Here is a 24,835-nt window from a genome sequence, read left to right as displayed (position 1 = left end):
CATTGCTTTTCTTCCACCCTGGTGCCCTGAGACTGTCATCCAGAACATGAAAGTATAGAGTATTTCCGCTCAAGTAAAACATAAATTATCTTTATACATATAAAAATTAAAAAAGAAAGCGTGTGTGTGTGGGGGTACTCTGCTCAGAATAACATAACATAGAGGGGAAGATAAGGTGACCTGCATCAGGAGAAAAGTTCAGCCCTTCTGGGCAAACTAAATGGACCACGCTGGTCTTTATCCATCCTAATTTACTATACAGTATTACTATACTTTTCAGCTTTAGTTTGTCCGCCTCCCCCATCTCCCCTCTCGGTTTGTCCCCTTGCCTGCGCCATCTGTAGACGTGGAAGGTTTCCGGGGTTGCAGTCCCAGAGCTGAACGGAATGCAGGATGATTGGTCGCTGCCCCTGAATTTTGAGCCGCGCTTGCGCAGCAGAGCCTACCAAGTCGGGGCTGGGTTGGATTGAGCCGCGGGCGCCAATCTCTGGAATCCGAGCGCGTGTACGCGCTCCACGCCCTCGTTTCCACCTCTACGTCAAAAGATACGGAAAGAACGCGCGCGAGCTGCGGGTTGGGAGGAGAGGTGCGAATGCTAAGAAGGCGCGAGCGACATCATTGGCGGCCGCGCGCGCGGAGCCTCGGCTCTCTGTTGCTCCCCGAAGCAGCGTGCAGTCCAGCTAGTGCCGGCGAGGTGAGCCGAGCTGTTGGTTTCCTGTAGTCCCGCTCCTCCTTCGGTCGGCGTCAGCATGATTAAAGCTATTCTCATCTTCAATAACCACGGCAAGCCCCGGCTCTCCAAATTCTACGAGCACTACGTGAGTGAGGGAAAAGAGGGTAGCCACATGATTTGGGGTGTCAACAGAGAACCTATCCCCCTAGCCCAGCTTCCACATAGTTCCATCGGGAGCTGCTGCTAAAGGACTGGTGATTTACTCTTCTCTGCAGATGTTAGCTTACTCTGTTGCATGTCAGGTTGGTTGGTTTGTTTTTCCCCTGCAGATAGCAGGTTTAGGAATGGATGCTCCTAGACTGAAAAACAGTTTAGTTTCCATTCAGATTGTCAGGTGCAAGGTGCTGTGGCCGTAGTGCTGGCAACCCCCTAGGGTGGGGACTGTCAGACTGTTCTGGTGGCTGTACCTACCTGTTGGCTTGGGCAACAGAAAGTTACCTGCTGTTTGGCCTACTCATCTGGTTTTTGCTTTGTTTCCTGTTTTGGTGGAAGATGGGGGTAGGGAAGCTAAAGCTGCATGCAATTTGGTACAGTGAATAAAAAATTGCTTTACTTTGCCCCTGTTCATGTCCCCCATCAAAAAAAGATGTTTTGGTGCTTCTTTAATTTCTAGTGGTAGTGGCGGGAGAATGAATCTCACATCTAGAAGTAGTGTATAGATTTCAGGAAGGATGGATAAAACTTGGACTTATGGAGACATTACAAGAAGGCAGTACATCTTATTCTGAGAAAGAGGCAGAAGAGACTAATAAAATGGTCTTAAAAAGAGGTGACTGAAAACAAAGAATGATGAACTGATTAGCATTTAAAATCTGTGAAAGATCTTTCAAAAGAGGAATATAGCATTTGAATTTAGTTCTTGCCTTTTTCAATAGTAGTTTAAGGTTCAGTTGAATACAGGAATAGTAGGGGTTTTTTCCTGTCTTTTGTCTAGTTTGTACCTGAGGTACTTGAGGGTTAAAGGAGTAGTGATGGGATCTGAACTGATCTTCCTTGGTTCTAAGCCCCTCTTCTTTAACCATTAGGCTATGTCTATGTTCTGGGAAGTATATCTAGATAAGCAGGGAACTTAGGGCTCCTTTTACAAAGCTGCAGTAGAAGTTTCTACCATGGACTGACAAGATAAATGCTCTGACTCTCGTAGAAATTCTATGAGCATCGGGAGCATTTAACTCGCCAGGCCGCAGTAGAAGCCTCTACCACAGTTTTGTAAAAGCCAGCGTTAGTCAACACAGCAAATATACAACTGAGAAAAAATAGCTGAAGTGTTCAAGCAATATGACAAGGCTTTTTCAGATACATCAGTGAAAAGAGGAAGGTTAGAAGTAGGATTGCAAGAACGAGGAGTAGTGGTGAATGATGAGGAAAAAGTGGAAGTATTAAAATGCTTTTCATATTCACTGAAGAAAAGGTTAAAGAATAACCACAAATGGTTGACAGATCCACAAGATAATGAACTAGACATCACTATTTACAGAAAAAATGACTTCTGTGAAACTAGTAGAATAATTCTAAACTTCAACCTTGTTAGTCTGCCTTTTGCTGTGGGAAAATGGATTCAATAGGCTAAACTAAAAGGCTAGTGAAGTATAATGAATGTAGCAGCTTGCAGGATCTGGGAAATAGGAAATTTAAGCTGGCTTTCCCTAAGCTGCAGTAGAAGTTTCTACTGCGGGGTGGGCCGGTGAGGTAAATGCTCCAACACTCACAGAATTCCTATGGGCGTTGGAGCGTTTACCTCGCCAGCCCACGGTAGAAACCTCTACCATGGCTTTATGAAAACAGCCCTTAGTAAGTAAATTATGATTACCGTAGATTTGTTTGACAGTTTCTTTGATTAAGGATCATGAATGTGAAATCTGATTGTTATATTTAGGTTTTTCACCTAGGAATAATCTGATAGGTGAGAGAAGAATTAATAAATTAATGAATTTCTGAAAAATTTTTTGATACCATCCTACATAAGAAGCTCATAAATAAACTGAGCAGTCTGTGGATAGATCCCTGGTTAGCTGACTGTGATGAAAGTTGAATGATAGACTTATGCAAAGCTGTTGAAAATGAATTCACTTTGAGGAAGGGAAGATGATTACATCAGGGATCTACTGTATCTTCATGATTAATGTTGCAGATAGATTAGAACAGCTGTTCCCAATACAATCCTCAGGCATACCTAGACCCATCGGGTTTTCAGATATCCTCAATGAATATGCATGAGAAAGATTTGCATGCAAATCTAACTCATGAATATTGATTGTGGATATCCTGAAAATCTGATGAGGCTACTAGGTGTGCCCCAAGGACTGGGTTAGGTGGGAAAATGGCTGGGTTAGGAGGAGTAGTCTGCAAATGATGTGTTTGCCCAGAGTAGACATCTTGAAAATGTGGATGGCACAAAAAGTGGCTTAAGAAAGCCTGAGAAATAGATGAGAAGTTAGTAGCTAAGATTCATTGTAAAACTATGCAAAGTTATGCATTTGCCATACGGAAATCTGAGGGAACAGTGTACAGTGGGAGATGAAGCACTGATATGTTCTAAGCAGGAGACATAGCTGAGATCAGAGTAAGTAATCATGTGACAAAAAGTGACTAAATCCAAAGGAATGCTAAGATACATAGGGAGAGAACTGGTAGAAGTAAGATACTGATTTGTCCAGGTTGTTGGTGAGATCTTACATTAACATAAACCAGGTCGGGTTTTCAGGATTTCCCAAATGAATATGCATAAGATCTATTTGCATACAGTGGAAGCAGTGCATGTAAATAGATCTCATGCAATTTCATTTGGGAAATCCTCGAGGACTGGGTTAAACCAAAGGTTCATAAAGTCCAGTATCCTGCTTATAACAGTGGCCAAAGTCAGGTCTGAAGTACCTAGAAGAATCCCAAGAAATTGCCAGACTTCATGCTACCAATCCTCAGAGGTAAGAGATGTCTTTCCATGGGTCTACCTTAATAACAGTTTTGCAGTCCTGGAGCAGGGATCTCAAAGTCCCTCCTTGAGGGCCGCAATCCAGTCGGGTTTTCAGGATTTCCCCAATGAATATGCATTGAAAGCAGTGCATGCACATAGATCTCATGCATATTCATTGGGGAAATCCTGAAAACCCGACTGGATTGCGGCCCTCAAGGAGGGACTTTAAGACCCCCTGTCCTGGAGGCACCCCCACCAGTCAGGATTTCAGGAAATTCATAATAAATATTCATGAGAGAGATATGTATGCAGTGGAGGCAATGCATGCAGATCTCTCTCATGAATATTCATTGTGGATAGCCTAAAAACCTGATTGACTTGGTGCCTCCAGGACCAGGTTAGGGAACCACTGAGTTTATGGACTTTTCCTCACAAAACTTGACCAAATGTTTTTTAAACCAGGCTACACCAATTTCTTTTATCACATCATTTGACAACTACCGTAATTTCAGAGCTTCACTATGTATTGAGTTCAAAAATATTTTCTCTTCTTTGTTTTTAAGGTGTTATTATTGTGTAAATTCACAGCATGTCTTCTTTGTACTTTTTTAAAAGTAGACGCGGATAATTTGCGTTTAATCAGGAGTTTATAGACCTCTATCGTATATCCCCCTTCGACCTCTAAGCTGAAGAGCCCTAACCTCTTTAGTGTTTCCTCATGAGAATTGTTCTACTTCCTTAATTGTCTTGATCATCCATCTTTGTACCTTTTTAAAATTCTGCTATAATCTTACTTTTTTTGTGATGATTTGACCAGCATTCACAAAGGTGTGGTCTCACCATAGAGCAATACAGAGGCAGTATAACAACTTCTGTTTCCTTGTCATCAACAGCAGATGAATCCAGAGACTAGTGGGATTACGTCCATAGAGAGCATTTGATTTATCCTCACTAACCTTTTGTAATCCGCCTTGAACCGCAAGGTAATGGCGGAATAGAAATCCCTGATGTAATGTAATGTAATGTAATATATCTTGGATGCACAGCCCCCTTGGCCAACCAGTATACTTTGTCTCCAGCAGGCTGATGGATGGGTTCCTCACAGTTCCTGGATTCTGCAGTGGATTTCGAGCCAGGCTTGGCTGCAGCTACAGGCACTAGTTTCCTGGATCTGAAAAAAGGCTGCTATTGTTCCTGGTTTCGGCTCCTGACGACGGAAGGCTGTTTGCTGCTGTTGCAGCGGCTTCAGTAGAGCCTAGGGGTGTTGGCCAGACTGAGCCAACTTTAGGGGCAACACCTGGGCCTACCCAGGTCCCTTCCCTGCCCTTCCTGCCGGTGAAGAGGAGAAATGTTCCTGTGGAGGTGGTCGGAGAGTCCTTTTCCGTAAGAAGAATAGCCCGACCCCGGGTACCGGCACAGTCCCCTGTGCGCTGCAGCACAAGCACTTCTCCCTTTGCCTTCCGGTAGTGCGGGAGCACATGAGTACTTGGCTTAGGCCTTGGTTTTGAAATGTTCTTGGGGCTCAGGCCTCGGTTGTGAAATGTTCATGGGGCTCAGGCCTCGGTGGGGAAGTGTTCCTAGGGATCAGGCCTCGGTGGGGAAGTGTTCGTAGGGATCAGGCCTCGGTGGGGAAGTGTTCCTAGGGATCAGGCCTCGGTGGGGAAGTGTTCCTAGGGATCAGGCCTCGGTGGGGAAGTGTTCCTAGGGATCAGGCTTCGGTGGGGAAGTGTTCCTAGGGATTAGGCTTCGGTGGGGAAGTGTTCCTAGGGATCAGGCCTCGGTGGGGAGGTGTTCCTAGGGATCAGGCCTCGGTGGAAAAGTGTTCCTAGGGATCAGGCCTCAGTGGGGAGGTGTTCCTGGGGTTCAGGCCTCAGTGGGGAGGTGTTCCTGGGGTTCAGGCCTTGGTGGGGAGGTGTTCCTGGGGCTCAGGCGAGAAATGTTCCGATGTGCCTACGACTTAGGCCTCAATGGAGAAAGGTTCCTGCGGGATGGGGGCAACACCTGGGCTCCCAGATCCCTTTCCCCCTCCCCCCTGAAGAACCTGGATACTTAAGTCCCATAAGCTCACTTGTTCTGTGGGCAAGGGGCTACATAGGTCACCATTCTCTTCGGAGAGGTGCCGGTGGAAGGAGTTTGTTACTCCTTTGCCACGTAGGGCAGCTGAGGCTGCTTCGGCCGTAGTCGCGTGCGGCCACTATCTTGCAGCTAGGATGGGCAGTAGCGGGCGGTAGGAGGCCCTGAGCTTAGTCGGCCAAGGCCCTTCCTTCCCATTGCGAAAGGGGGGGGGAACCGTCTCTGCAGCTGCCGGCGCTGCCACTAACAGTCTTTCTCCTCTCGGAGGAGGGACACTGCCTCCGGCAATGATGCCTTTGTCCTCACTAATCAGTAGGCCTCAGCCGCCGCCGCAAGGGCGGGAAGGTGGGGCGAAGTTGGCCTTGGCCGGGGCGCCATTTTGCTTGTGGCCTAGTGTACCTTTTTTAATCCCGGCCGGCTGACAGTTAGCTGGGGCTAGGCTAGTTGCAGGCTAATTTGCAGTTCTTTCTCTCTGGCTCAGAGTTTTTCTTTCCACTCTTTCTGGGTCATTCATGTTGAGACGTGTACTAAAAGTTAGATCAGCTGCCTCAGTGTCTGCGGTTCTCACTGTATCTCTGGGGCTCTGGGAAAGGCACTTGTCACTTCGAGTCTCGGGTACAGTTTTATGTCTTGCCTCTCCTCTAGCATTCTTCTTGACTTTGGTCAGCAGTTTGCCTCCTGTGGGAGCCCTATGGATTTTGTGCTTCAGAGGGCTTCATTTAGAGGAGGAGTCTTCCCTTGTCCCGTTTCCAGGCTTGATGCCCTAGACCAGTGGTTCTCAACCTTGTCCTGGGGACCCCGCAGCCAGTCGGGTTTTCAAGATATCCCTAATGAATATGCATGAGAGAGATTTGCATACCTATCACTTCCATTATATGCAGATCTCTCTCATGCATATTCATTAGGGATATCTTGAAAACCCGACTGGCTTGGGGGGGTCCCCAGGACAGGGTTGAGAACCAGTGCCATAAACCCTTGCGAGAGAAAGAAGGTCTAGTCGGTGGTGCTCATGGGTTTTGACATCAACTAGGACCATTACCAGACATGATGGTTCTATTCCACAGGAGCCTAGCAGTCACGATAGGAGGCTGCTCTGCACTCATTCTGTTCATGGAGGGGCGATATAGCTGTGCTGTCCGCAGCATGGTGCTCTCGAGCGTGGATTGCTTCTGCTCACATAAGCTAGGGAGGTTAGCCTCTGTATGTTTGGGGGAGACATAATCTTTGGAATTTAGTATCTTCTTGGACACGTGCTGCAGGGCAGGATTTGAGGCCGAGGGATTTCCCGTTCGCTTGTTTATTTCCCTCCCTTCGTTTGAACTGCTTTGTTACATCCCACTAGTCTCTGGATTAATCTGCTGTTGATGACAAGGAAGGTAAAACTATGTCCTTATCTGATAATTTTCTTTCCTTTAGTCACAGCAGATGAATCCAGAGCCCCACCCTGTTGTGGGGTTTTGTCGCTCTCAGGTGCAGTTTCAGCATGCTTTTCTGCTGAAATTGCATTCTCGATTTTGAAGCGTCAATGGTACGGGTGAGGGAAAGAAGTTGCATATCTGTCTTATGTTTCATGCCTTTTATGTGCTTTACTTTATGTGTTTTATTTCATCTGCTTTGAGAAGACCTATACTGGTTGGCCAGGAGGCTGTGCATCCAAGAAATATTCGAGGATAAATCAAGTGCTCTCTATCTCCACCTGCTGGTTAATGGATGTAATCCCACTAGACTCTGGATTCATCTGCTGTGACTAAAGGAAAGAAAATGATCAGGTAAGGCCATAATTTTACCTTATTTTCCACTCATTTCGTAATAGATCCTAATATACTGTTAGCTTATTTTGGCCTCACTGCACCCTGCAGAAGATTTCACTATATCGTCTATGAGAACACTTGGATCTTTTTCTTGGTTGGTGACTCCTAATGTGAAGCCCAGCATCAATAGTTATACTATAATTTGGAGTACCGTATTCAGTTCTGGTAACTGTAACATTGAAAGGATGTACAGAGGAGGTGATCCAGAGACAAACTACTAACCATACTGCACAGTCAGTTCCAAAAGTCTTCTGAGATAAGGTTTTCATTTGAATTATTTTCTTACTATTCCACTGTTTATAAAGCATCAGAATAGATTGCGTTAAATCAAAGATTTACAGTAGCAATAGAAAGTCTATGCTGCCTTGTACATTTTTCTTATTTTGCTGTTCCAGTACATTAGATTTGCATCAATTTATATGATTTTCAATGGGTATTTGCTTTCCTTTACTGCAAAGTCTGTAGAGAGCCTAATTTACATATTCTTCAGCTCCTCCTCCTCCTCTCACTCTGGGCTGTACTAGATTTCCTCAGTTTTACTTTCTACAGTGAAGTTATAAGAACTTCTCCTTTCTGCTTGCATTTATTTTCTTAATCTCATCCTGTGGGCAGTAGCTCAAGCGCCATATGAGGCCTCGCTCATCAACAATTTTAAATACTATCCCTTGATTTATGTCTTTTGCAAATTTATTGGTGCTCATAGTGGGGGTCTTTGCTTTCAAATACTGTTTCCAGCAAAGAAAAGCTGCTAAATTTCTCATACAATATAACAAAAATCGTGCCAGTTCACTTGTGTCGTCATGTACAACAAAAATGCATGCTAACTCCTTAGTCAGTGTCTCATCGGTGTGCGCTTCTTTGAGGTGATTGGTTACACCAGAAGTTAAAGTATATAAGTCCAGATGCTACAAGAGAAATGGATACTTATTTAAACAATCTATTCCATATTTATAAGCTGGGGTGAAGTAGAATGTGTGGATACTAATGGTCGTGGGTTTGATGTACCACCTTTCTGTGGTACAACCAATGTGGTTTATGTATACTCTATTATATGCAGGTACGTTCTCTGTCTCTAGTAAGCAAGAAGAAAGCTGAGGGCATGATGGGGGGGAAATCAGGCTTGGAGCGCAGAGAAGACAAACCTTTTTTGATTAGGGGAATTCAGCACTTTGTATGGTTGCATGTTTTGTTGTTTTTTTTTTTAATGTAGTATTCTTCCAGAATGTGTCCACAGGCTAATCTGTAGATGTAGAAATCTTTATTCTTCCAACATCATCATGGTGCAATCAATGATTCAGTGACTCGACATGTACATGTTTCGGCCATGAGTTTGGTCGGTCTGAACTGTTCAACGCGTTTACTCCGAAACATGTACATGTCGAGTCACTGAATCATTGATTGTACCATGATGATGTTGGAAGAATAAAGATTTCTACATCTACAGATTAGCCTATGGACACTTTTTTAGTGCAAATCTTTCTTCTTTGGACAATTCCACTTTTTTGTTTTCTGGCATTTCATTTGTGGTTTTGTTTTTTTTCCCCTGTTGTATGCTTCGTATTCTTCCAGAATAACATGTGGAGAAACACTGTTTTAATGCATTGTAGTTCAAAGCCTTAAAGCAAGAAAATACTTTGCGAAAGAGTGTACAATTCTAAATACTGTGGGACTGATTAAAGAGAATGTAGCCAGCTCCTGACAGGGCTAGCTGCTAATTTTAAGCGGCACTTAACTGGATAACCTAACTCAAAAACGGCTATGTTGGGGGGGGGGATGTTTCCGAAGTGGAGTAAGCACTTGGCTGCTTAAGTGCTGATATTTAGCCTTTAAGCAGCCAGGTTTTGCGCATACATGGAACCGCAGAAAATCTGTCCTATTTTTATGTTCTAGCCCATGACTGTTTCTAGCCGGCTAAAAAAATAACTGGATAGTCAGGGTTGAAGCCCACCCAGGTTCCAGCTTCGAATGCTCGGGATTAACTCCTTCAGCAGTGTTCAAAACGCTGACTGCTGCCAGCTCAATATTGGATCCTGTATGTATGAATGAAGGGCAAGAGAGAGGATCTATGAAAGAAACGTTGAAATACATTACATTACATTAGTGATTTCTATTCCGCCGTTACCTTACGGTTCAAGGCGGATTATACAAGAATTGTCATGATGCTATGAAATACATCAGGTGGATTGCGTGAGAATTGTCATGATATTAGGAAATGAGTGGTTTGAACATTTTTTATTTGCTATGTAGTAGATAGTGTTGTGGGTGAAGCTAGGGGCGGGTCTGGTTCTGTTATAAAGGTTTAATGCTCGTTTCCATCATGTGGGCATCCGAGACTGTCAACTTGGCCACAACTTTGGAATTTTGGCCGAAACCTGGGCTGAGGACTTGCAATGTACTTTAACTCCTTGTCAGATCCAACAGGTTGTTGATGTTTTCTGCACATTGAAATTGAATAAATACATTTAAACATAAAGGTTTAATGCATTTTTTGAAGAGTAGGGTTTTTGTTTCCTTTTTTTTTTTTTTTTTGAAGGTTTTGTAGTCTATGGTCGAAGATAGCAGATTTGTGAGTTGTCTGTCCAGTTTTGCTGCTCTGGTGGCTAGTAGGTTGTCGTACATTTTTCTTCGTTTGACATTTTTGGTAGATGGGTGTGTGAATAGTGTGTGGGTTCTCCTGTGTCTGGTTGAGGTAGATTGAGTTAGTCGGTTGTTCCAGTAGGTTGGGCTGTCTCCGTTTATAATTTTAAATAGTAGGCAATGGAATTTGAAGTTTACTCCAACAGTGTAAGTGAATAAGAAACAAATCTTTTTTTTATTTTCTTTTTCAGTGGAAACTTAAAATTAGATGGCATAGGATGACACTTCAAAGGTTAGTTTGAGGAGTAACATCATAAAATCTTATCTTGTATGGTGTGATGAATACATGCAGTGACCTTCAAGGAGAGATGTGTTACGCTAAAATAGTAACAAGAGTTTGAGAAAACAAGAGATAGAATGAGGGATCTCTAGCTAGTGTAGTGTTCGTGGAGGGGGGGGGAGAGATTAACTGGTATGTGTGGCACTATAGTATGAAGTGTGCAAACCAAATAAATCTTGCAGTTCTTCACGTCTGTCATGTTTTTTTCTCTCTCTCATGCATTGAAAGTGGTGTAGCTCATGAAGAACTCGGCTGCTTGTTTTCTAAGTGCTAGTGGACACTGGGAGCACATTTCCCCATAAGCACTGTTAGTTGCTGTTTTTCCAGTGTGTTTAGTTTAAAATGAGTTTGCTGGGCCTTCAGGCCTTTGTAAGGGATGCAGCACAACAAAGAAAAATGGGAAGACCCAATAATTCACAGTGAAAACAATCCTCCGATGAAAACAAAAAACTGTGGATACAGATGTTCTGGAGATAATTTATTATACACTGACATATAAAAACATGAAAATTCAATTAAAGTACAATGATAAAAAATATAAAAATCCAAACGGACCCTACACGGTCCGTGTTTCGGCGAACACGCCTTCCTCAGGGGTCCAATGGTTTGCAAACTCACATATAAAGAATTGGACTGAAAACAGTCTATTGTCTTTAAACATGTGAGCAAAGAACACCGCAGACAAGCTGAAGTAGTAAAAAAACTGCTAAGGGATGGCCATGATAACTCAAACTGGTTGCTATTCATGATCTGTTTGGTTCCCTGTGATAATCTAGTACAAATCAATTCATTGTTGCTATTCCAATCCACCATTCACAAAGCATCACAGCAAAGCTGACCAGTGTCTTCCTGATGTCAATCCACTATCATGGAATTCTTCTGTCATTTTTGAGGGCAAGATGATTAAAGTGCTTGTTTTATTTTTACTTGCTCAAGCTTTTGACTAGGTAGTATTTTTGACTGGATTTGGGCTTTAGTTTATGATTTCAAATGTATGCTGATGTTAGTCTGTTATCTGCCCGTTAAACATAGTTAGAATCTGCTCTGAAAAATCTAATTGGTCTAGGAAAATAGAAACATTTATAAATAGATGATGCAGGAAGTGAAGGTAATTCTGATATAGTTGAGACCCCAGCAAGACTTAGAACCTATATTCCCTCTAAGCCAGGGGTCTCAAAGTCCCTCCTCGAGGGCCGCAATCCAGTCGGGTTTTCAGGATTTCCCCAATCAATATGCATGAGATCTATGTACATGCACTGCTTTCAATGCATATTCATTGGGGGAAATCCTGAAAACCCGACTGGATTGCAGCCCTCAAGGAGGGGCTTTGAGATCCCTGCTCTAAGCAGAGTAGATGAGCAATTGCTCATAAATTCTAGGAGCGTCACTCACAGATTTACATGGTTGCTCACAAAAATACTTGCAAATCTGGAAAATTAAGTTTTTTTAGAACTTGTTAATCACATTAAAAAAAAAACAAAAACCCAACCCTTTTAGAACTTGTCGCGTACGTGAGAGAAAATTTACTCATATCCGATCAATCCTTAGAGCAGCAGTCTCAAACTCGCAGCCCACCAGGTGCTAGTTTGAGGCCCTCAGTCTGTACACGATTGTCCACTCCACAAGTGTCCGGCAGTCGCTGTAACATCACACAAGCGCTTTCCTGCATCTGTATGTGATTGTGAAGTGGAGTCCAATCACGTGCAGGAAAGCGCTTGCATGTGGTTACAGCACTGAAGTGGACAACGTTCCAGAATGTAAGGTAACCATTGGAGCAGTGGTTGGAGGCAATGATTGGAGGCAGTACAACTTGGAGCAATGATTGGAGGCAGTGCGGCTTGTGCATGTTTCCGGTGCTGGAGGAGGTGAGAGCTGACGGTGGTTGCGGACACCTGTTATAACTGTTATAATCTTTTGTTAATGAAAAGGAAAGATGTTAAACTTTAACTGTGAGGACCGCAGAAAAAATAGTTAATGTCTTATTAAATAAATGACAATTTTGCATGAGGTATAACTCTCTTTATAGTTTATAAATCTTTCCTTTTAACTGTTAAATGAAAGATTTATAAACTATAAAGAGTTTTACCTCATGCAAAATTATCATTTCTTTAATAAGACATTTACTGGTTTTTTTGCAGCCTTCCAAGTACAGTGGTACCTCAGAATCCAAATGCCCCAGAACTCGAATGCTTTGGAATCCGAACTTTTTTTGTAGTAAATTTTGCCCCAGAATCCTGAATGCTGCTTTGGAATATTTGTTAATATTTTACCTTAAAATTTGAGTTTGTGGGACCATGGAACGGATTAATCCAGTTTCTATTATTTTCAATGGGAAGAATTGTCTTGGAACTCGAACGCTTTTGAACTTGAATGGGGTTCTAGAACGGATTAAGTTCGGATTCCAAGGCATCACTTTACCTACAAATCCAAAATATGGTCCTGCAAAGGTTTTGAGTTTGAAACCACTGCCCTAAAGGAAGCATTGCTTAGAAACTAGCACAGGATCAGCCTCTGTGGAGAACTGGGTAAGGAAGGGGTATGAAAATAGTGTAGCAGACCATGACCATATTGTCTCGGCTCATTAGTCTGAACTTCTGTTTTTCTTATCCACTGTTTTGTTTTGTTTTTTATCAGTAAGATGAATATGTAGACCAGGGGTGTCAAAGTTTCCCTATCGAGGGCCGCAATCCAGTCAGGTTTTCAGGATTTCCCCAATGAATATGCATGAGATCTATTTGCATGCACTGCTTTCATTGTATGCTAATAGATCTCATGCATATTCATTGGGGAAATCCTGAAAACCTGACTGGATTGCGGCCCTCGAGGAGGGACTTTGACATCCCTGATGTAGACGGAGTGGGTAAAAAATCTCTTTTTCTGCTGACTTCCTCTTTTACTAAGATTTCTAAAACCGGTACAAGTTTTTGGTTTTTGAGATGCGATCTACTAGAAAGAGAAAAGATCTTCTATGTTTCCCTTGTGATATACTCGTGAAAAGCCCAGACTGGCTATTATAGCATGAGGTAGCTATGACCACATTTTTAGTTTTCACATGACAATGCTGTTAGCCTCTGGATATCTTGATGTGTGAGAAACAAGAGAAAGTGGAACTGAGTAAAATTGCACAAAATGAGTGGAAAAGACAAGAGGAGTCTTGCTGTGCAACCATCAAAAGCAGTTTTGTTCAAACAAGGAGCTTTTTGGACTTTAAACTCTTTGACTTTTCTTAGCTGTTTTACCCCCCCCATCCCCTCACCCCCTTTTACAAAACCGTAGTGCGGTTTTTAGCGCCGGCTGCGGCGGTAACAGCTCCAACACTCATTGAATTCCTATGAGCGATGGAGCTGCTACCGTTGCAGCCGGCGCTAAAAACCATGCTACACTTTTGTGAAAAAGGGGGGGGGCTAATGACTACAGGACAGCATGGAATAATCCAGATGTACATGCTTCTTGGATCATAGTTTGGTTTCACATTGTATCCATTAACCTTTTCCTATCGTAATAAATTTTATGTTACGCTGGTTCCAATCGTAATTATTTTAGCAAAGTTTTGTATTATTCACCGTTATCATTTACGGCTATTGTAAACATATTGTAAATAAGTCATAAGTCTGTAAATTCAAATAGTTTGTGTTCCTGGCTTTTTATTAGTCCATACAGACTGTTTATCCACTGTCTATGTCATGTTTGGAATGTCCCGTCATCTGGGACACACGATAGGAAAAGGTTAAACTCTGCATATAAGAAACTTACTTTCTCGGTTGGATTTTTTTGTCCATACAGTGACGTGTGAAAGGTATACTGCAAAATGTTCTCTCTCGGTTAATAAAAAGTCTTATTTGGCCTCTCTTGCTATATTGTGAAACTTATTGCCTATATTGTTTTTAATCCATGAAACTGAAGACCTTGCAATTTAGTTTTTTCATTTTTTTATTTGTGGTGAAATTTCCATTACTCTGATGTGACTATTTCCATGGTTTTGCATGTTTTATAGAATATTTACAAGCCATTCCCAGCTTGATGGTTTTTATTTCTCATCAATTAAGTTTTATAGGGGTGAATTATTTAAAAGTTTAGATTTAGGGGTCCTTTTAATAAGGCGTGCTGGTGTGTCTTAGCTAAATGCTAACGCGTCCGTAGGATATAATGGACACGTTAGCGTTTAGCGTGCGCTAAGACGCACTAGCGCGCCTTAGTAAAAGGACCCCTAAGATTCTTAGAAATATAGGGGCCCTTTTATTAATCTGCATTAAGCACTAATGTTTGCCTAATGTAGGTTAAGATGGCATACCATGGGATGTGTTCTTTGGTAACTGCCAAATTAGTGGGTGCAAACTATGCACTAAAAATATTTTTGAGAGGCATGTCAGGGGGCAGAGAGTCTGTTCCTGCACTAATCAGTTTGCTCAGCTATATGTGTTTCAATCTAAGAAAAGCTACCAAATTGGGTTCTGTTTATAACTAAATTATTTTTTTTAGCCTATCATATACAACAGTTTGTGTCATGTACACCCATGCTGTTTCTTTTGGCTCACTTGCTTCATATAAACCCCAATAATTCTGTCATAATATATACTGTGAAAAGGTACCAAGTCTTAGTTTCTTCACCCGGTTTCATTTACAGTAGACTCTCTGTTAACCGGAACACAATTAACCAGAACTCTCAAGCAACCAGAACCCCCCCCCCAAGAAATACTGTAATACTTTAGATAAAAATGAAAATAAAATCATTTTTTGGCGGAAATTTAAGTGTAAACTTGGCATGCCACACCTGAGTACACAATCCTATTAGGCACTCTGTAATGTCAATCCACTCAAAAGTTTTTCAAAATATTGTTTAAATTTATATCATGCCTTATGAAGCAGCTTATAATACTTTTAAAAGACACAAGGGGAATCTCAGAATGCCACTTGTCCGCTGTTAATTCCTGCAGTACAGTGTGGCAGCACTCGTCACTGGCTCACCCAAATGTGTCCTCTATTCTGTTCTAATCTCTTTTTTTTCCTTAACAGCGGACAAGTGGCATTCTGAGATTCCCCTTGTGTCTTTTAAAAGTATTATAAGCTGCTTCATAAGGCATGATATAGATTTAAACAACATTTTGAAACACATGAGTACACCCACACTTTGCCTACCACATGTCTGGTAGTTTGTTTGGAACAGTTTATAGCAGTGTTCTTCAACCACCGGTCCATGGACCAGTGCCGGTCCACAGAAATTTCCTGCCGGTCCACAGGGCCAGTATGTGCATCAGGCCCAAAACAGTGTTCTTCAACCGCTGGTCCACGGTGCGATCGATGCGACATTATCCTAACTGATTCAGTGCACAAAGCCACGGGCAGTGGCTCCTACGGGCATCCTGCGCCTGAACCGGAAGCCTTCCAGATGAGGCACGGGACGTGCAAGGTGCAATTAGTACTATTATGGGGGCGGTGTCTGGGGTGGAGATTGGGTAGAGATGGGCGGGGTCTGGCCCACGACTTAGCCCAGTGTTCTTCAACCACTGGTCCACAGACCGATGCCGGTCCACAGAATAATTATTTTATTTCTGCCGGTTCATAGGTGTAAAAAGGTTGAAAAACACTGGTTTATAGTATGGCATAATATGGGGTATACCGTATTTTCACATAGATAACGCGCACCCGTGTAAAACGCGCACACGGGTATAGCGCGCAAAAAACACACATTTATGTACAGAAATTTTTATATACCGCGCACACCCATATACCGCGCATGCTGCCCGACTCTCCCGTCGCCGCCTGACTCTCCTTTCGCCCGCCCCGACTCTCCTCTGGCCACCCCGACTCTCCTTTCGCCCGCCCGACTCTCCTCTCCCCCTTCACCCCCCCAGGACCGCTCGCACCCCCACCCCGAAGGACCGCTCGCACGCACTCCCACCCGCACCCGCACCCCCACCCTGAAGGACCGCTCGCACCCCCACAGCCTCCTGACCCCCCCATCATGTAGAAGTCCTGCTGCTTCCTCTTAGCGGTCCCGACTCCCCGACACGATCGGGGCAAGAGGGAGCTCAAGCCCTCTTGCCCCAGCCAACCGCGGCACCCCCGACACGATCGGGGCAAGAGGGAGCTCAAGCCCTCTTGCCCCAGCCAACCGCGGCACCCCCGACACGATCGGGGCAAGAGGGAGCTCAAGCCCTCTTGCCCCAGCCAACCGCGGCACCCCCGACACGATCGGGGCAAGAGGGAGCTCAAGCCCTCTTGCCCCCCCGACTCCCCAACTCCCCGACAATATCGGGCCAGGAGGGAGCCCAAGTCCTCCTGGCTCTTGCGAACCCCCCCCCCCCCGCTAGTTGTTCGGGCCAGAAGGGAGCCCAAACCCTCCTGGCCACGGCGACCCCCTAACCCCACCCGGCACTACATTACGGGCAGGAGGGATCCCAGGCCCTCCTGCCCTCGACGCAAACCCCCCTCCCTCCCTCCAACGACCGCCCCCCCCCAAGAACCTCCGACCGCCCCACCAGCCGACCCGCGACCCCCCTGGCCGACCCCCACGACACCCCCACCCCCCTTCCCCGTACCTTTGCTAGTTGGCCGGACAGACGGGAGCCAAACCCGCCTGTCCGGCAGGCAGCCAACGACGGAATGAGGCCGGATTGGCCCATCCGTCCCAAAGCTCCGCCTACTGGTGGGGCCTAAGGCGCGTGGGCCAATCAGAATAGGCCCTGGAGCCTTAGGTCCCACCTGGGGGCGTGGCCTGAGGCACATGGGCCCAACCCGACCATGTGCCTCAGGCCGCGCCCCCAGGTGGGACCTAAGGCTCCAGGGCCTATTCTGATTGGCCCACGCGCCTTAGGCCCCACCAGTAGGCGGAGCTTTGGGACGGATGGGCCAATCCGGCCTCATTCCGTCGTTGGCTGCCTGCCGGACAGGCGGGTTTGGCTCCCGTCTGTCTGGCCAACTAGCAAAGGTACGGGGAAGGGGGGTGGGGGTCGGCCAGGGGGGTCGCGGGTCGGCTGGTGGGGCGGTCGGAGGTTCTTGGGGGGGGCGGTCGTTGGAGGGAGGGAGGGGGGTTTGTGTCGAGGGCAGGAGGGCCTGGGATCCCTCCTGCCCGTAATGTAGTGCGGGGTGGGGGTAGGGGGTCGCCGTGGCCAGGAGGGTTTGGGCTCCCTCCTGGCCCGATATTGTCGGGGAGTCGGCCGGGCAAGAGGGCTTGGGCTCCCTCTTGCTCCGATCGCGGGTGCGGGTGGGAGCGCGTGCGAGCGGTCGTTCGGGGTGGGGGTGCGAGCGGTCCTGCTGGGGGGGGGGTGAATCGGGCGTCGGGCGGGGTGGGGGTAGGTGGTCGCCGTGGCCAGGAGGGTTTGGGCTCCCTTCTGGCCCGATATTGTCAGGAAGTCGGCGGTCCTTCGGGGTGGGGGTGCGAGTGGTCCTGCCGGGGGGGGGGGATTTATCGGACGTCGGGGAGTCGGCCGGGCAAGAGGGCTTGGGCTCCCTCTTGCTCCGATTGTGGATGCGGGTGCGGGTGGGAGCGCGTGCGAGCGGTCGTTCGGGGTGGGGGTGCGAGCGGTCCTGCTGGGGGGGTGAATCGGGCGTCGGGCGGGGTGGGAACTATGTTTAAAAACTTTTGTATACCGCGCTCACGCATATAACGCGCGAGGGGTATGCGCGGTAGGTAAAAACGCGTATAACGCGCGCGTTATATGCGTGAAAATACGGTATAGCATTTTTAATAGTAACACTAAAACACCCAGCAATGTTATTTATCCGGCATCTATCAGTCCCCATGGGTGCCAGTTAACTGAGTGTGTACTGTAGCAAGTTACGAACTACTTTGTTTTTATTTAGCTTGCAGTACTCGCCTTTTCTACCATATCACTGATATTGTTTCGAGATTTTGCAGTCAGCACATTGTATGTTTGTGAAAGTATTTAAAAATTTGTTGAAGAACTGATTTTTGACAATTTTGAAGAATTGTGAGCCCGCTCCACTTTTCTTGTTTGTCCATTAATATAATAAAGACATTAACATAGTAAATACAAAGACCATTTTTACAGTTGCAGTAAAAATGGTCTCGGTGAACGAGAGAAACCTGCATAAGGGCACACTAAGGCCACTTTTTTGCTGCGGCTTAGTGAAAGGACCCCATAAGTCTTTATCTGGCATCTTTTTCTATTTTTGTTTTTGGCTTATCCAGTCAGCCCATCCATACCAGCCTACCTAAACTCTGCAGTAATTTTCCTCTCCCTTAGAGATTACCGTATCTACGCTTGTTCCACGCTACCTTGAATTCAGACACAATTCTAGTTTATACCACCTCTGCTGGGAAGCCTTCCCATGCACCCACCACTCAATATTACCAGTTTACCTAAGTATTTTATAGGGGTATGTATATCTGAATACCCACTGAGTTAGTTTGGGTGCCTAAAAATTGAAAGTGAACATAAATCACCTGTATTCAGATATACAGTAAAACCTTGGTTTACGAGCATAATTCGTTACGAAAACATGCTTGTAATCCAAAACACTCGTAGATCAAAGCAAACTTCCCCATAAGAAATAATGGAAACTCAGACGAATCGTTCCGCAACCCAAAAACTTTAATACAAAATATTGTATGTACTTGTATTGCAAGACCATTCTCGTTTAGAACAGTCACTACACTCCCGCAGTGTCAGAGAGAGAACCGTCGACTCAGTTGTGATTATGTGACGCGTGTATACTGTATGTACTTGTATTGCAAGACCTTGCTTGTTTATCAAGTTAAAATTTAATAAAATGTTTTGCTTGTCTTACAAAACACTTGCATACCAAGTTACTTGCAATCCAAGGTTTTATTGTGCATACAAATTAAACTGCATAACTGTGAACATTTTTAAGTTCTTGAACATTATACACGCCTAAAATTCAAACAAACTTGAAAAAAATGCCTGAAAAATCCATTTAACGTGAGCAGGAACTGAACTGTTTTGGCCGTATGCACTCCTAATATTTGTCATCTTATCTGGCCTGACTGATTCTAGCTTTCTGAAAGATAGTTCTTCTGAGGAGATTTACATACTGGGATATGCTAAATCGGCTCATTGCATTAGCTGACGTAGGTTTTCCTGGGATATTAATCTTCATGCTGGAGGCACATGATGACCACAAATCTGATTCAAACTGTGTGCTTATCTGAAGCTGATGCTCTTCATGGATGCTGTTTTTCTTTTAGGATTTGAAAAGCAGAGGGTTTTGGGGTTTTTTTGGTTTTTTTTTAATAGGTACACTGCTTGTTCTAGCAGCTCATGCATTTTCTTTTTTCTCTCTTTACCTTAGCAAACATAACACCCTCTGGCTGTAAATTGTGCTCTTTCGTTCTCACACCTGTTAGTGCATCTGTTCCTATCCTTATACAACTCTTAATCTTTATAAAGCACCACCATTGTAATACAGACTAATTTTACTTCTAAATTGGACACCATTATCTGTAGCTTATTCTTCAGTGACCCGATGAATGCAGCATAGTTCTTGAAAGCTTGCTACGCATGTGTTGTGTTTAGCCCATTGGAAACATAGGCATTCTGCAGCTTTGAGCTTTATTTCTATGAACTAACATAGCAACCACATTGCTGCTTTCTATAATGACATTTCTCACACCTTTAAATCCGTATCCATAACTGTTCTATCGCATCTCATCTACCAGCTTTTATTCTGATGTAATTCTTGACATGCGTAAGCTAGAACTACGAGTCAGTCCTGCTTTGTCGAATGCTACCTCTGTTCTCCTTTTCTGTCCATGCCACCTCTGTCTATCTACCCTTCTGGACTATTTCATGTCTGGCCTTTGCAAAATCTGTTTTCTTCTATAGCAGTGTCCCGCAAACTTTGTTGAGCCACGGCACACTAAACGTAGTGGCCATGGCTCAAGGCATCCAGAAGTGTGCGGATGTGGCCGTGATGACATCACGCACATGCGTGACGTCATCATGTCTATGCGTATGCGCGAAGGCCCTGCAGATGGGCCCTGAGCCGCCTGTGTGTGGGGGGGGGAGGGGTCAGCAGGGAAGAGGGCCAGAGAGAATGAGAGGCACTGATGCCGGCTGATTGGCTACAGGACGTGCCTCTCACCATGAGAGGCATGTTCTGCAGGCAGCCAGTTGGCGTCGGCCCCTCTCCTCCTCCCCAGTGTGTCACGGCGCACCTGAAATCTCAGGAGGCACACAGTTTGCAATATACTGTTCTATATCATTGTTAGCCCACCCCTGCCTTTCCCAAATTTTCATGCTTGCCAGTTTAAAAACATGATTAAAAAGGAACTTTACTTGCTGTACACTGCCTTGGGTGGATCTCTTCATAAAGGTGGTTAATAAATCCAACTAAATAAAATAAGGCTAAGGTTCATGTGGAACGTGCCAAATTGTTTTAAAGAAGTAGGCTTTTCGTTTGTTAGGAAACAACTCAAAAATAATTTTCAAGTACCACAGTATGTGCTAACCCACAGAACACATCTGCAACTGTGAAAAACATGAGGTGTGAGATTTTAATTAAGATCGTCGAAGATCGTCGTCACACGTACAAGAGCATTTATATACTAGGTTGTGCTTCTCACACATTTTAGTGGGGGGAGGGGTTCAGTATCTTATTTGCCTGAAGTCCCTTTGTACGTACACTTGGGCCATTGGTAGCATGTGAATAGATTCTTTTTAATAGTTTCTACACTGTAGTAATGAGTAGATACAGTTTATTAGAACAAATAAGTGATTATGCAGATTACATAAAAGCTAATGTGGCTTTGTGATTGTTTTTAAGGACATTTATACTCCTGGTGCAATATATATGTGAGAGAAAACAAAAAAATCCATGTAAAATAATTATAGCCCAGGGAATTATGCGTCACAATTTAAAAAATCATGTATATACTGTATTTTTCGCTCCATAAGACGCACTTTTTTCCCCCAAAAGTGGGTGGTAATGTCTGTGCGTCTTATGGAGCGAATATTGCATCATAGACGTAACGTACAGTGTTCTTCCTAGTGTCTTGCGCACAGCCAATTTAGGTGAGCACCCAGCCAGGGAAACTACTACCTTTTTTTTTTTTGTCTTTTTAAATCCTGGAGGTCCAATGGTGTATCGGCAGGAGCACAGAACTTTCTGCGCTCCTGCCCTGCGCTGAGCCCCTTCCTCACTGGATGGCTGCTTCACATTTCATGAGAACTGATGGCAGCAATTCAGGGAGCAGCACAGGCCCAGGCTGGAGCGTGAAAAGCTTGCTCCTGCCTTGTGTGCCGCTGGCCATGAGATCTGAGGCAGCCATCCAGTGAGGGAGGGGCTCAGCAGGGGACAGGAGCGCAGAAAGCTTGCTGCTGCTGATAAACTGCTGGACCACCAGGATTTAAAAAGGCGAGAAAAGGTATGGGAAGGGGGGGCTAAAAAATTGTTAGTCGGCTGGGACAGATCCCTCCTGTCCCGGCCTACCACTAGACCATCAGAGGAGGATGAGAAGTGAAAAGTAGATTAGAGACTAGAGGTAAGAGAAAGGGAGAATGAGGGTAAAATCAAATGAGCGGATATAAACACAGAAAAGTGAAAAGTGTATGTGTGGGTTGGGGGGAGAAGCATAAAAGAAAAGGTAAGTACCAGATAGATGACGAGAAAGAAAGGATTCAGTACAGGGGTTCAAGGAAGGTTTAGATAGGTTCCTAAAGGATAAGGGGATTGAGGGGTACCGATAAAAGCCGAGGTAGGTTATAGAAATGGTCAGGAACTACTTCACAGGTCATAGACCTGATGGGCCGCCGTGGGAGTGGACCGCTGGGCGCGATGGACCTCTGGTCTGACCCAGTGGAGGCAACTTCTTATGTTCTTAAGACAAAGGAGAGAAAAGAAATGGAAAGGCAAACCTACAAAAAAGACTGGGTCTAGCACAATTAGAAAAATAAAATGCCCAGGCAGCAAAGGTAGATAAGAAAAACAATATTTTTATTTAATAGTTTTTGATGACTGAGATATGTACCTGTTTGTGAAATACACTTGTTTTCTGTTGTAGTACAGGAGAAAATATATTTGTTTTTTTTTTATCAGTATTTTCACTGTTTATGGAATCTGGCTTTCTTTGGGGGTCTCCATTTCAGTTTTTATCTGCATGTTTTGTGGTTCCCTATTCTACATCGAGCGACATTCTGCCTGTTTTCTACACATGTTTACTTGAGAAGGATTCTGCTAGCACATAGTGTCTGTGTAGGAATCTGTAATAGTCCAGCTTGCTCCAGTTTCCCAGTAGCGCCTTTCATAGGTTAGGGCTGTTGTGGTTTGGTAAGTTTTTCCTTTGTAGGTTTTGAGCATCTTTATGCAAGGTTTTGTATTATTTCACAAAGAAGAATTTGTTAAATGATGGTAGGAATTATGATCATTTTATCGAGTAGCTGAAACTGCTGGAGGGGGGATGATTTCTTTTTTTTGTTTTTTATAGAAGGTGTCTTTTATATTGCTAATTTAACAGTTGAGAGGAGGGGGGAAGAGAGCTTGGATGTTCAGAAATGTCATTTTGGCTTGTCACCCTAAATATTTTTGTCTAAAGAAGCCACTAACTATATATTTTCCCCTCAGAGTGAAGATACGCAGCAGCAGATCATAAGAGAAACTTTCCATTTGGTATCCAAACGTGATGAGAATGTTTGCAATTTCCTAGAAGGAGGCTTGTAAGTACAAAGTTAAACAGAAGTTTCTAACACTATTTGCCACGAGTTATTTCTAGACTACCTTGTTCTTATTGCTTTATGCTTTTCACACCCGCCCGCCCGCCCAAACTGAAGCCATACCCCCCCTAATCTGGCACCGGCACACAGCAGCAATCCACAGGAGGTGCCGGTGCCCGAAGATCATGCTGTTTGCCGGATTGGGCCTTGAGCATCTGCGCATGATCAAGGCCTTCTGGCTCTCGCTCTCTCCGAGAATCTTGGAGAGAGGCGGGAGCCAGAAGGCCTTGAGCATGCGCAGATGCTCAAAGCCCAGTCCAGCAAGCAGCACGATCTTCGGGCACCGGCACCTCCTGTGGGTTGGTGCTGCATGCCGGTGCCAGATGGGGGTAAGGCTTCAGTTTGGGCGGGCAGGCGTTCATGAGGGGGGGAGATGCCGGTTAGTGGGGGGCGGCATTCGCGGGTGGGCGTTCATGAGGGGGGGAGATGCCGGTTCACGGGTGGGGGACTTGCAAATCGAGTCAACGCTCAGTTTGTGAGTCACAATTTGTGAAAATGTTTTGCTCGTCTTGCAAAACACTAGCAAACTGAGGTTTGACTGTACTTTTGTTCAGTATATCTCTTCACTCCCACCATGTTCAATCTGTCACTAAATGTTGGACAATATCTAGTATTTTCAGCCTATTCTAGCAAAACATTCTAAGATGTTTAGGATGTACCCTGAACAAGGTTGGTTGTAAAGATAAATATGCAATGTGGGAATTAGCTATTAAAATGTTCACGTATTTGTTGTTTTTCAACAAACTTGTTTTTAACACAGGCTTTCAGGCAGCTTATTTGCAGTTGCTGAGGGATGGCAACTGTGATTGCTTTTACATATGCCAGATTACAGTAGACCTGTTCTACCCTGGATTTGATTTTAAGATAATTTAGTTCATTTTGAATTTTATGATCTTTGAATGGGTGTCCCATTCAAATTTGTATTATGCTCTGACCTGAACCATGAAGGATAATGATGGCTAACTATGGAAACTTAGATGAGCCTCAGGTGTTGATCTTTTCTAAGAGTTAAGTAGTTGCTCTAGATGTGTAGGACATTTTTTAAAAATGATTTTGTGTGTGTAAGAATTGAGAGTTTTATAATCCATCATTAGTCGATATGGTCAAAGCTAATCCAAGGTAGAGAATGATGCGGGAAAAAAATTGGTCCCTGCAAACTCTGTCCCTGTTCCCACCCCGTCCCAGTGAACTCTGTCACCATCCCTGCAAACTTTGTCTGATCCCATCTGCACAAGCCTTGAATAGTTATGATTTTATACTGAAATCATTTTATTAAAGTACAAAAATAAACAATATTCTGTACAACTGTCATTTTATAAATCACAAATACAGAAAAAGAATCAACAAAATCCCCTCACAATGTCCCCTCCAATATCAGGAAAACTGAATGCTACATTGAAAATTCATACTAACAAAATAACTTGGTCACATACACAGAACACAAATGCTAAATATATAATAGCTGACCAAAAATGATAAACAAACCCAAATCCCAAGAAGTCACACCTTCCATATAGTACAACACCAAAGAAATAGAAAGATCCATTTTCTCCTATACTGTGCAAAATATAAAGATCACACATGCCAGTGATGGTGTTAGGCAAAGGAGTGCAATTAGGGATCTGCCCCCTGGCTAGAGAAATCTCTAAGCCTGTTGGAAGCTGAATATGACACAGGCTAGTAGTGGGCTTTGGG

The 24,835-nt window shown here is 44.3% G+C and overlaps 1 protein-coding gene across 3 annotated transcripts in view; it reads left to right on the top strand.

The window, feature by feature from the left end:
- The first annotated feature begins 445 nt into the window (after positions 1-445).
- The window catches only part of AP3S1 (adaptor related protein complex 3 subunit sigma 1), a 136,617-nt gene continuing 112,227 nt past the window's right edge, over positions 446-24,835 (top strand). Inside the window, exons 1-2 of one of the 3 annotated variants that reach the window (XM_033929065.1) lie at positions 446-694; positions 22,992-23,083. In XM_033929065.1, coding sequence (XP_033784956.1) covers positions 593-694; positions 22,992-23,083 — 194 coding nt within the window. In that variant the 5' untranslated portion in view covers positions 446-592. Of the gene's footprint in view, positions 819-933; positions 976-22,991; positions 23,084-24,835 lie in introns of those variants that run through there. The other 2 variants (XM_033929066.1, XM_033929067.1) reach the window with 2 other exon arrangements.

Source organism: Geotrypetes seraphini, chromosome 1, assembly GCF_902459505.1.
Source record: "Geotrypetes seraphini chromosome 1, aGeoSer1.1, whole genome shotgun sequence".
NCBI lineage: Eukaryota > Metazoa > Chordata > Amphibia > Gymnophiona > Dermophiidae > Geotrypetes > Geotrypetes seraphini.
This window is presented reverse-complemented; position numbering and strand designations above follow the sequence as displayed.